The sequence below is a fragment of the Chaetodon auriga genome, chromosome 7 (genome assembly GCF_051107435.1).
Source record: "Chaetodon auriga isolate fChaAug3 chromosome 7, fChaAug3.hap1, whole genome shotgun sequence".
NCBI classification, from domain to species: Eukaryota; Metazoa; Chordata; class Actinopteri; order Chaetodontiformes; family Chaetodontidae; genus Chaetodon; species Chaetodon auriga.
The window spans coordinates 24,825,675-24,838,405 of NC_135080.1; the positions used below are offsets into that span (position 1 = coordinate 24,825,675).

Here is a 12,731-nt window from a genome sequence, read left to right on the forward strand (position 1 = left end):
GTTGGAGTTCATCTGTAACAAATTCATTTGATTGAATATTATTTAAAAAAAAGACCAAACTGTCATTTACTCACATCTGTAGCCATTTCTGTTTACAAGTCACTAGTAAAAGGTTTTTTCTTCCACATTTTTGTTTATATATTTATATTTAATATCGTCATTCAATTTGTTGTTAATCGGTAAAAAGCTTTTTAAGATAAGATGAAGCTCGTCCTCCCACACCGCAATGGACTGACTTATTTGAAAAGACGCAGGAGTTGAAAATGAGCGGGAGCTGTGTCATTGGCCCTGGCTGGCTGATTTTTGAGTGTTCATGAAATTTTAATACTCTCAAATCAGTATGTTCGTTTAAGGCTCCTGTGCACATTTGTATTGCTCCTGGAGCTCCCATCACCACTTACAATTAGTCTGTTTTAAAATGCACATCAGGTGCTGTCATTCATCACAGCGCAGAAGCTAACTGACTGTGTTTTCTCTCTCTGTGTTTACTTCCCCAACCTTTCCTCTCCCCCCTCCTCCTCCTCCTCCTCCCCCTCCTCCTCTGTCCAGTGACTACGGCTTCAAGCTGAGTGAAGACCTGTCTCTGCAGGTGTGTGTGCCTGACCCTGAGTTCTTAGGTGACCTCTATGCTCCTCCAGTGCCATGTCCTGTCGGTACCACCTATCGCCGCAGCAAAGGGTAAGCTTCTATTGTCTGACTTTGAAGTGCAGCAATGTGCAGCCTGGGATTCGTTTGTGTGCTTTATTAGCATAATGTTGGGCATCTGCAGCATTACTGGATTCATTTCAAGCAGTAAATGTGTTTTATTGACCTATTCTCAGGTTTTGCTCAATATTTTCAAGTCACTGACCTCTCAGAACTGTCATGGACTCTAATTTGATCAAACCTAGATGGATGGACGCCTATGTGGCAACATTTTTTATTTATATTCATTTTTGTCATAAGACTGTTGGACTTGGCAAAGTAACGGAGGTGAGAATAAAAGCTGAGCTTCAGGTCAAAAAAAGTCATATTTCCTTGCTTGATAAATCCCAGTAATCTGTTCCTGGTTTTTCTTTTGAATCTTTGAGTTTTATGTGGTCACATTGTGGACAATGAGCTAAATTTTGTTCCCCTTACTTGGTGCTTAAAACATAATAATTAGGACCTCCATTCTTAACCATTCATCATTTTCGTTTATCGTTTCCTGAGAATTGCCTAGAACGCAGTCCAGCCTTTGCTCTATTTGCTGTCTGACTGCCACGGAGAGAGGAACGCTGTCGCCATCGGTGGATGTGTTTGGTGAGAGCACCACCAAGTGTTTGAACTGAAGAAACATTTTTGTTGTGTCTCCTGCAGGTACAGGAAGGTGTCAGGCGACAGCTGTAGTGGAGGAGATGTGGAGTCCAGACTGGATGGAGAAATGCTGCCTTGTCCTGTCGGAGGTGAACTTTTTGAAATCTTTGGTGTTGAATAATAACTTAAAACAGTCTATACAGCAGTATATGGTAGCTTTAACTTGTTATTTGCAGTTTCTTTCTTGTAAACTGTTTCTTTGTACTGTAAACTTTGTTACATCAGTTTTTTTGTTTTTTTGTTTTTTTTTTGTATCAGTTACATAAGCATTCTCATGGGTAACTTTTCACTCGTGAGTTACACAAGTCAGGAACTCTATATCTTATTAAAAATTGACCTCTGCCGCTGAAATGTTTGGGAGTAAGAACTATGAATTTTTATGAAAAAGGCATAAAATGATCTGGAAAATGTCCCTCTATGAATTGTTTCTTTCATAGAGAAGTTTATATTTGAAAAACATTCACATCATCAATGAAAGAAGTTGAAATCTGTGAGATTATTTTTTCTTTTCCAAGCTTGGTTTGGTATGCAGATAGATGGAGACTCATAATCATGCCAGTACAGTGTCATGTGACTGTTACGTACACCGGGTTTGTATCTAAGTGTCTTTTCCCATCAGCCGTGTCTCCTGTGCTCTTTCAGAGAGTAATGAGTTCATCCTGTACGCCGTGAGGAACTCCATCCATCGCTATGACCTGGCCACAGGCACAGACCAGGCCCTGCCTCTGGCCGGCCTCAGGGAGGCCGTGGCTCTGGACTTTGACTATGACAGGAACTGCCTGTACTGGGCTGACATCTCACTGGACACCATACAGGTTAGTGAGGATTTCCACTTGGGGGCAAGAAGAACAGTAGATTTTCTTTGCCTCGAATGATTCAACAGTTTGTTTAGTGTCCAAACACAAGTGGAACAGGACTTGTTGGTTTGAGCGCAGAGAGGAGCTCATTTTTACACACAAGCTGACTTTTTGCTCACTAATGAGATGCTCAGTGTTCTGAATTTTACCATAATAGTCTCATTTGATTTCAGTATGCTCACCAAGGTTTACCTGTCTTCTTCCTCTCACCTGCAGCGGCTGTGTCTGAACGGCAGTACAGGTCAGGAGGTTGTGGTGAGGAAAGATCTGCAGAATGTGGAGGCTCTGACCTTTGACCCCATCAGTAGGCTGCTGTACTGGGTTGACGCTGGAGCGCAGAAGATTGAGGTATAGAAGTGTTGTGTGTGTGTGTGTGTGTGTGTGTGTGTGTGTGTGTGTTTCTCAATAATCTGCCTATTCAGACTTGTAAGAAAAGGAATTCATTCCAGAAACTCTTGGCCTTAATCCGGCTAACTGTAAACAAGTCTTCACTTGAAAATATCATTTAGATATTTTACTTTCAAAATACTGCTTTTCACACAAACCTATAATGTGATAACATTAGTTGATTTCATTCTGCCGTCCAGAGTTTATCAGAGGTCTTAAACTGAATCTTATCAACCTCTACAATGTGTCACGTCTTTGTGTTTGAAGGTGTCTAACCCTGATGGCGACCTACGTCACACTCTGCTCAACTCTTCTGTCCTGGAACATCCCCGAGCTTTGGTTCTGCTGCCTGGAGAGAGGTAACTCATGTACATACAAGCACACGTTTGTAATTCTGTACCTTGTATCATTCTAAAGCTGACACATCTTTTCATTTACGTTGTTGTGGTCAGACAAATTATGAATTGTGGCTTTAACCTCTAGATCTTTATTGCTAACTCCAGCCATTATCAAGACCAACAGTAGCTCTACCATCAACCCTCTAACAGCCCTTAGAAGAAGGGATGACCAGACAGTCACGCGCGCACACAAACACACACACACACACACACACACACACACACACACACACACACACATACATACACACACACATACACACACACACACACACACACACACACACACACACACACACACACACACACTTTCCAAAAATGCCCTCACATGCTCTGTGTGTGAAATTCACACACTCACCCCCATGCACCCTCACAAAGAGTTGCTTTCACTTCTGCAAATATGGTTCTGCTTTTATTCAAGATGAGTTCAGCTGTTCTCCTTCATTCCCTTTGTTGATTTGATTTGTCCCTTTTTCCCTTTTTTTTTTTTCTCCAGAAAATGAAATTCTGTCTGTCTCACTGTACTTGCTTCCTCTTTTTCAGCTGTCTGGATTTTAGTAAGAACAAAAAGGCCATTTTCATATTCAGTCTCTCTTGTATTTATAAGGAGGAAGGTACCAGGCAGAGTGTATGTATCTGACATTGTACAGCCTGTGATCAAATATGTGATGAATCTCCATCACAATATATTACATGAATTATCAAATTACTGTTAACACTTGTAGGACTTGGAGACCCCTTTTACAGAGTTCATTAGTAATTTCTAATAGACAGTTTAAAGTGTCCTTGTTAATGTTTACTTCATTAGATGTGTTCTTTTCCCATAATAACAACTAAGTTATACATCAGTTTTCGATGGTGACTAAACTTAGTGAAACGTTTCAATTCCCACTGTACGTGTCCCACAGCCTGATGTTCTGGACTGACTGGGGTGACCGAGCAGCTGGTGTTTACCGGAGCTACATGGATGGAACCAATGTGTCCTGCATTGTATCTGAGGGCGTCCGCTGGCCCAATGGGATCACAGCTGACGACCACTGGCTGTACTGGACTGAAGCCTACAGTGACCGCATCGAGAGGGCTGACTTCATGGGGGGCCAGAGGAGCGTTCTTATGGAGGGGCTGCCCCATCCGTACGCCATTGCTGTTTTCAAGGTGAGACTGAATAAGAAATACTTGTTCAGTTTAAAATACCCCTTGACTTGTATCAGAGAAAGGCTGGATGCAATGTGTCAGTCCTGATTGTGTTGAATGCTGTTTTTAGAATGATCTGTACTGGGATGACTGGTCCAGAATGGGGATCTTCAAAGCTCCAAAAGCTGGTTCCCAGAGTAATGAGCTGATTGTTGGCAGACTGACTGGGGTCATGGACCTCAAGATCTTCTATAAGGGGAAGAACAGAGGTGAGGAACAGAGAGTGCAGTCATGTCCAGAAAGTTTGACAGCTTAGCGGAATCAGTGAAATATTATTTTCAGTAACTGCGTCTGTTTCTGTTTCAGACACAAAGTTAAAAAAAAAAGAAAGAAAAGCTAAAAGGAAACAGTAGATTACAAGTGGAAGTGACCCATCAGGATTACTAATTAGACAGTTTCAAAACTATTCATGCTCAAACTGAGGCCCAATCTGTTGTCCACCAGGCCAAAATGCCTGTGCCGACCAGCCGTGCAGCCTGCTGTGTCTGCCACAGCCCGGCCACAGACACACCTGCGTGTGCCCAGACGGTGCCCCGACTGTAACCATGCCCAGCGGAGAGCTGCAGTGCCAGTGTCCCACCGGCTACCAGCTCCAAAACAACACCTGTGTCAAGACTGGTGAGTCAAAAGCACATGCTGCACAATCACCATGAACTTGTGCTGTAAAATATATGATCTTGTCTCTGTTGGAAATGAGGCCTCAATCCATATCTGACTAATTTTGCATGGCTTCCTTTCCTTCTTCCAATCAGAGCACAGCTGTTTGCCCAACCAGTACCGCTGCTCTAACGGACGCTGCATCAGCAGCATCTGGAAGTGTGACAGCGACAACGACTGTGGAGACATGAGTGATGAACAGGAGTGCCGTAAGTATTCAGCCAAAGCTCTGTTCAAAAGCTGTTTCTGCATAAAGAACTACGCGTATACGCTTGTCCTTATTTATGTCCTGTCAACTTGCAGCCACTACGACATGTGACCCGTCCAACCAGTTTCGCTGCGTGGCCTCAGGTTCCTGCATCCCCCTGGCCTTCAAGTGTGACCATGAAGACGACTGTGGAGACAACAGTGATGAGGAGCACTGTGGTAAGTATGGAGAATGTATTATGTAATAATGTTAACAGTGACAAATATCCACTCTGTTAACACTTTTATTTCAGAGTTTTTAATGATTCGTACAGATAATAATAAGAGGAAAAATGTAGATATGTAACATTATCTGAAAAATGTTCCATCAAATTTGGCAGGAAATGTTCTAATTAGTGTAACAAAAACTAAATGAAGCATCATAAAGAAATGATAAGATATGTATTTATAAGATAGAAAAGTACATTACAAGTTTTAGCATAAACTAAAGGCTGGTAAAAGGAGGCTGAATTGTGTGTGTTATCATCTCTACATTTGACTGCATACTGAATCCCTTGGCAGCTTTCTCATTAAGCTGCCAGTGCTGCAGGATTTCTGTATGACTCAGAATTCAAAGAATTGCAAAATAGGACTAAAATAAATGAGCAGAATTTAAGTGTAAATGATTTTTCTGTCAGTTATGTCAGTTTTCCTTCTCACAAAACCGCTCAACCGCAGACAGCACAAGTGCACAATCTTTTATGACTTACACATAGAAAGTTCACTCACTGTCAGATAATGCTCCAAGGATCTCAGCCAGCTGCATCATTTGAGTCTATCGTCCTTTGTACTGTGGATTATAGCGAGGGAAAAAGTGCGAGTGTAAAGCATGAAAATGACACTTTAAGACTGACTCTAATATGAAGGCACTTCCTCGACTCCTGCTATAGCTCTGAATGCACTTTTGGACATGAGGAGGGGTGCACAGTCAGGACAGTTAGAGGTTTAAAGGAGGCATAACTGGCTGTTGACAGGATTTTCTAAACTATTCCCAGTTCCACATTACATAGGTTTGTAATGGAAATACAATGAAATGGCTTATTATAGGTGTTTTTATGCAACGTATATGAGCCAGAGCAGGAGAATATCTCTGGGCCAAGAAGAGAGCCCTGTTAGACTCCACAGATCACATCTAGTTTACCAGGTTGCTGTTTTGTTGTTGCCTTGTATTTTGTAGTGTATATCTTAAAAACCTAGTTTACGCTTGTTTCCTTTTCTGTGTGCCGTTGATTCAATACTAAATTTCTATTGGATTCTTGGTTCTCTTTAACCTGAACAATAATGTTGTTAGTAATAGTGTTTCTTTTTTATTGTATAACCACATTGTTGATGCATTTCTCAGAGTCTCACCAGTGTGGCACGGGAGAGTTTACATGTGCACGAGGTGTTTGTATCCGTGAGGCATGGCGCTGTGATGGAGACAATGACTGCAGAGACTGGTCAGATGAGGCCAACTGCACAGGTGATGACTGTGTTACTGACTACATCATACATCATTAGAAAATAAAGCATTTATGCTGGAAAAAAAACACCATTTTGCCACAGTTATAGGAACAACCACTCAAATAATATTATTATTTATGCATCAATTTTAATGCAAATCCAGTGCCCGGCATATATTTACAGCAATAAGGACATACATATGCTTATGCAAATACTTAACATTTATTCATTATCAAGTGTGTGTTACAGTTAAAACCATCTGTGAAGCACCTTTCTGTCCTACCAGCCTCTCCAAGCCTTTGATTTCTCTCTGTTTGTCCCTAGTGGGCCACCATACCTGTGAGGCCAACAGCTTCCAGTGTCACACCGGTCACTGTATACCACAGCGCTGGATGTGTGACGGTGATGATGACTGTCAGGATGACTCTGACGAAGACCCCCAATATTGTGGTAAGTTAAGACACACATGCTCAGTAGTGTCATTGTGACACACTTTGCGAGTGTTTCTCACATCCACATAAAAATATGTAACGTAAAATCAGCTCTGAGGTACTGACAGCATGCATTTGTAGAACTCACCATATCATTTTAGAAGAAACATGCCAACCAGCCCCACTGAAAATACAATCCTAGTGAAAGTGCAGAATTATTGCAAAGCACTGATATCATTATTAGACATTGTGGTGTGCATGCTGCATTATTATTGTTACATGTACATACACACACATGTGGTAATGTGGGCTAAAAAGAACAGGTCTGTCTGACGAATAGAAGATATTTCCGAAAACCAAACAGTATGCAGCACCTTGGACCATTACAGTGTTGAATGTGACATCCATGCACAGTGCAGTTACACAGTATCAATACCATCTCATTTATTTGATTAATGTTTATGTGTGGGAGCATTCAAAGCAATGGGGCTGTTTCTAATGCAGTTAATTCTACAGATTCCAGAGTACGTTTAATGGGCTGTTCTGTTGTACTTCAGTGAACTTTGAAGGTGTAATCTTCCCTGTTTCAGACTTTTTTTTCACACTAACAGCAAAAACAAAACCTCATTAACTTTTAATTTTAGCTGTGCTCATGAACTGTCATACATATGAATACATTTCATACATACATTTTATAACAATGCTGGATATTGAAGCAGTCATAAATAGCTGTGACTAAGGAACAGTCATAAAAGCAATGGTTCTCTGTAAGCAGAAATGTTTTATTTGCATTATTCATGTGTTTCCAGGGGGAACTCGGTGTAATGGCTTCTCCTGCTCCAACCACACCTGCCTCCCAGCCACTGCGCACTGCAACGGCATTCAGGAGTGTTCAGACGGTGCTGATGAGCACAACTGTGGTGAGTGATCCTATTTATTTGCTGGAATCCACTGTAGTATCAGATGTGGAGTCAAATGAGTAGTAAATAATATGATTGGTTAGTGACAGATCACATCAAAATGAATGCTGATCCAGTTATGCTATTGAAAATCAAAAAAAAAAAAAAAAAAAGGACAGCGTAATTACCAATAAATTAATCCAGAGTATGACAGAGCAATAACCTATTTTGAGTGAATAAGAATGGGCCAAGAATAGAGCCCTGTTGAACCCCACAGGCCATGTCACAAAATTATTATTCTGTCGTCACTTGCAGAACATCAGTCTGTGCTTCATTAAGTACCACACACACCTCTCGTGTTTAAATGTATGTGGACTGTTTAATAAACTGCAAAGCAGGTAGTTTAAGTATAATGTTGGAAGAAGTCATTGTTTGTTGATGAGTCATGTTACTTGCTTTCACCCGCAGACCCCCTGTGTACTCGCTACATGGAGTTTGTATGTAAGAACCGAGCCCAGTGTCTGTTTCAGTCCCTGGTTTGTGACGGGATCAAACACTGTGAAGACGGATCAGATGAGGACACCGAGTATGCTGGATGTGGTAAGGAACACTGTATTTGAGAAAGCCCTTTGAGTCCATTTGGTTCTTATCCTCTAATCCCTGCTTGTAACACTTCACAATCCTTGGAAAACTATAGAAAGAAGTCACTCTAAAAGTAGGTCTGGACACAAGCGCACCATGGTATGACATGTGGGGATGGGTTTGGGCTTTGGGCGTGTAGGTGCGTAGTCTTCCCATAATCTGTGACATTTGAATGAGGGACAGGATCCGAAACTGCAGTAATCACAAACCCGTTATAAATCAGCCAATGGCGTTCATGAAAACCTAGCTGTTCAAAGAGCCATGCTGACTAAAGCAGCTAACATGAAAAGGTGATGTGTTTCTGCTGCACTTCCCCTGCGTGTCACACACCTGTGCACACTGACAAGGACTCATTAAACCAGGTTTGTGTGTCAGTGGAGCGTGGTGTTTTGGATCTGTTTACACAGCAACAATCTGTAACAGCTCCTCTGTCTGCTGCTGTTTTCCTGGCTGTAAAACTACTTCTGTACTATCAGTTTGTCTGGTCTTGTATCTCTCTCCTTCCTGAAGTTCCTCTGCTAAATGTTGCTGGATTCTAATCTGAACCACAGTTTACCAGTTCTTGAACAGGCATCACATCATTTTGTTTATTACTTGTGTTTATGATAATTGTATAAGGGGAAAATGAGGTGTCCTTCATGCAGCACATTGTAGCATATAGCATATTTTCAATGCAGATTGAAAAGCCAAATTTTCATTACTGCAGAACGTTGTTACTTTTTTTACTCTGGTTCATCATTTTTTCGTTGTCTTGATTTGTGGAACTTACTAATGTGCCTGTGTGTGTTCTCTCAGCCACACCGTCTGAGTTTGGAAAAGTGTGTGATGCCTACACCTTCCAATGTGCCAACGGAGTGTGTGTGAGCCTGGAGTGGAAGTGTGACGGCATGGACGATTGCGGAGATTACTCTGATGAAGCCAACTGTGGTGAGGAGGAAAGGTTTTTACATAAGAGCTCAGGAATGGACAGATCAAGTCTACCTGTACTGCATGAATGACAGATACACAAGACATTACTTTTGTTCTCTTGCTGATTTTTCTGAATAGTGAGGAAGTGCCGTTATGCTTAAGCAGCAGTATCTGATAGTAACTGTGTGTGTTGCAGCTGCTCCCACTGAGGTTCCAGGCTGCTCCAGGTATTTCCAGTATGAGTGCAGAAATGGACGCTGTATTCCAACGTGGTGGAAGTGTGATGGAGAGAATGACTGCGGGGACTGGTCTGATGAGGCCCAGTGCACAGGTACACAGTCAGTCTGTGATGAGGCTACTCGCTTGTTCAAAGCAACTGAACTGAGGTCGATGTGTTGCTATAGGTGACATCAAACTCCCTTTTGTAATCTGTTACAGCACACCATGTGACACAACGTCCTCTGTTTTCCACCACTGTCAGCTCTCAGTTAGTTACAAAAATTATAATGAATGAATAATGAAAATAAATTTATAATAATTTAGTATTTTGAAGGCAACCATTAACATATGTCCCCTAAATATGGTGGAAAATATTTGTTGTGCCTGACACACATGCAAATACATGTTGTACTGCCTGTTCAACTCGAACATCCACCCCTGCAGGTGGTGTCACTCCTCACACTGTAGCCCCTGGTCCCTCTACGTGTGCCCCCAACCGCTTCCACTGTGGCTCTGGAGCTTGTATCATCAACACCTGGGTGTGTGACGGCTACGCTGACTGTCCTGATGGCAGCGATGAGCTGGGATGTCCCACAGGTACCGCCTCTGTCTTACCTGCATGTTTGCATGTCGTGTACATGTGGGTTTTATTAGGAATGCATTTATTGGGATGTAAATTTTAGTTGAGAAAAGAAGAACAAAAGCAAAAAACAAGTAATACAGATATGAATTTCCACAGTAACATTGTGTGTTTTCGTGACAGCAGCTAATAGCTCTGTGACGCTGCCTCCAGTACCCACCCAGGCACCTCCTCCCGTGCCCGCCCCTGGCCGTTGCACTCGGGGTCAGTTCCTGTGCCGTCGACCCCCCCACTGTATCCCCGACTGGCAGCGCTGTGACGGTCAGCTACACTGCCAGGACGGTTCTGATGAAGCCCACTGTCGTGAGTCTCTGCATACTGTCTGCATACATCACATGCACAGAGGAACAGTAATAACCAAGAAGAAGATCTTGTGTTGTGCTAAAATTGTTGAATGTGACAGTCTGAACCGAGCCTTCAAAATTCTGAATTCATGCTAGACCTTAAGATCCACTGAGAGTCCACTGAGATCTGTTCTGGTTTTGTCGGCTAAAAGGAAAAAGCTATCTAAATGATGTAATTCTCAATTCATTTTATCCACATCACTGCATGCAGAAATAGTGGTAGTCCCGCATATTTAGATGCAGGTAATGTAAAAGCTCTTTCTCTGTGTCCAGCCACTCGTGGGCCTCTGTTCTGCATCAATGGGACTCGCTGCTCTGACAGCGAGGCCTGTGTGCTGGATAGCGAGAGGTGCGATGGCTTTCTGGACTGCTCCGACCACAGCGACGAGGACAACTGCACCCGTAGGTCCCAAATAGCGTGTTAGAGTCACTTAAATGACATGCAAGTTGTATGACTGTAATATGAGCTTTCAAAAGAAACTGTCATGTGAACCACTCACACCACAATGATAGGTCCACTTTCAATGTCTGCTTTAATTATTCACCACAGTGGCAGAGAGAGCTCAGCACATGCAAATAGACAAAACACAAGGAGATTAAAAAAAACCAAAACATCTTCATCAGTTGAATAACATGAATAACAAATACACTGCAAATACTCACAATATAACCAAATACAGAAACGTGCTATTGACATTTAAGGTTAAGGTTAATAATAGGTAAAAGGCTAAGGCTACGTTAACAGCAGGGCGTCCAGGTCCCAGCCTGGTTCATCATGTTCTTGCATCTCCTGGAAACAAATCCAATATCATCTGTGCCACCTGCAGCACGTTTCTGTTTCTGGTTGCATTGTGAGTGCTCTCAGCGTGTTGGTATATTTGGTTGTGTCGTGTGTATTTTCTTAATTTGCTTGTGTTTTTTCTATTTGCATGTACTTTGTTCAGTTGCACTGTGTTGAACTCACTCAGCCAGAATACCTTTTTACATAGAATTTAGTATTCTGAATGAATTCTGCCATCTGCTGGCTGTTTTTTCTCCCGCTGAGCTGGTTGAAACATTATAATCTTCACAGAATGTCTCTTTGTCTCTCCCAGTGGACACTCTGGCCTATAAAGTCCAGAACCTCCAGTGGACTCCAGACTTTTTTGGTGCCATCACCTTGACCTGGTCTCGTCCCAAAAACCTTCCTCTGGACTCCTGCTACTTCCTCATTTACTACAGGTGAGCCATTAGTGACCTGCAGCTCTGACACGTTGCACCATCATATTTTACTGCTACACTGAGAAATCATGGCCCGTTGTCAGTCGTCATTACTACTCAAATACGCAGTTGCTATGATTATTCTTAAAACTCAGCACCATATCTTGTCCCGAGGGTCTCATGTCACTGATCACATGTTTTTGTCTTCAGGCTCGTGGGCACGCAGCAGTGGACCATTATGGACACTCACAGCAACAAGACGAGCTACAAACTGACCGTGCTGAAACCAGACACCACTTACCACGTCAAAGTGCTCACTCAGTGTCTCAGCAAGCTGCACAAGACCAACGAGGTGATCACTGTCAGGACACCGGAGGGATGTGAGTATTCCAGTTTAATGTCAGGAAACAGGTTTCCAAGAAATACCCATCTAAACAATTTCCAGAGAAATATAATGAAGGGAAAATGCTTGACCAGTTTCAAAAATTGTCCTCATTAGTCACCTGGAAACAAAAACATGGGAAGATGTGGTCCATAAACACAGATAATATTTAACCAAAACAAATTCTGTTTAAGGCCCATATAATGAAGAATTGTCACATATCACGTCCGTGTTGTCAGCACACAGATGGGGTTATGCATATTTCTCCTTGTTGCATTGAGGGTTGTTTGCAGTATGACCAATGTGTTCTGACTGTTGCTGAAGTTATACCTTAAAGATAAGCACAGTTTCTGGCCTTCCTGATAGTTTGCATCTCTTCTCAGGAAACACAATGTCTCATTTCTGGAAAAATATTCAAATATTATAATATTAAATAATTAATAATCAAATCAATGACTTTGAAATGTCACACATTTTCAGGTTTCAGCAACTTGAATTTAAGGCCTTTCTGCTTCTCTGTCATTTACGCGTGTTTGTGATTTGGACAA

The 12,731-nt window shown here is 42.1% G+C and overlaps 1 protein-coding gene across 3 annotated transcripts in view; it reads left to right on the forward strand.

Moving 5' to 3' along the window:
* The window catches only part of sorl1 (sortilin-related receptor, L(DLR class) A repeats containing), a 95,674-nt gene that overhangs the window by 60,541 nt on the left and 22,402 nt on the right, over positions 1-12,731 (forward strand). The window contains exons 15-35 of one of the 3 annotated variants that reach the window (XM_076734622.1): positions 550-678; positions 1,339-1,424; positions 1,978-2,150; positions 2,409-2,540; positions 2,847-2,938; positions 3,886-4,132; positions 4,242-4,380; positions 4,616-4,789; positions 4,924-5,037; positions 5,132-5,254; positions 6,417-6,536; positions 6,842-6,967; positions 7,758-7,868; positions 8,316-8,447; positions 9,285-9,416; positions 9,595-9,729; positions 10,062-10,214; positions 10,381-10,560; positions 10,875-11,003; positions 11,696-11,822; positions 12,012-12,181. In XM_076734622.1, the coding sequence (XP_076590737.1) occupies positions 550-678; positions 1,339-1,424; positions 1,978-2,150; positions 2,409-2,540; positions 2,847-2,938; positions 3,886-4,132; positions 4,242-4,380; positions 4,616-4,789; positions 4,924-5,037; positions 5,132-5,254; positions 6,417-6,536; positions 6,842-6,967; positions 7,758-7,868; positions 8,316-8,447; positions 9,285-9,416; positions 9,595-9,729; positions 10,062-10,214; positions 10,381-10,560; positions 10,875-11,003; positions 11,696-11,822; positions 12,012-12,181 (2,924 nt within the window). The remainder of the gene's footprint in view (positions 1-549; positions 679-1,338; positions 1,425-1,977; positions 2,151-2,408; positions 2,541-2,846; positions 2,939-3,885; positions 4,133-4,241; positions 4,381-4,615; positions 4,790-4,923; positions 5,038-5,131; positions 5,255-6,416; positions 6,537-6,841; positions 6,968-7,757; positions 7,869-8,315; positions 8,448-9,284; positions 9,417-9,594; positions 9,730-10,061; positions 10,215-10,380; positions 10,561-10,874; positions 11,004-11,695; positions 11,823-12,011; positions 12,182-12,731) is intronic. The other 2 variants (XM_076734623.1, XM_076734624.1) reach the window with 2 other exon arrangements.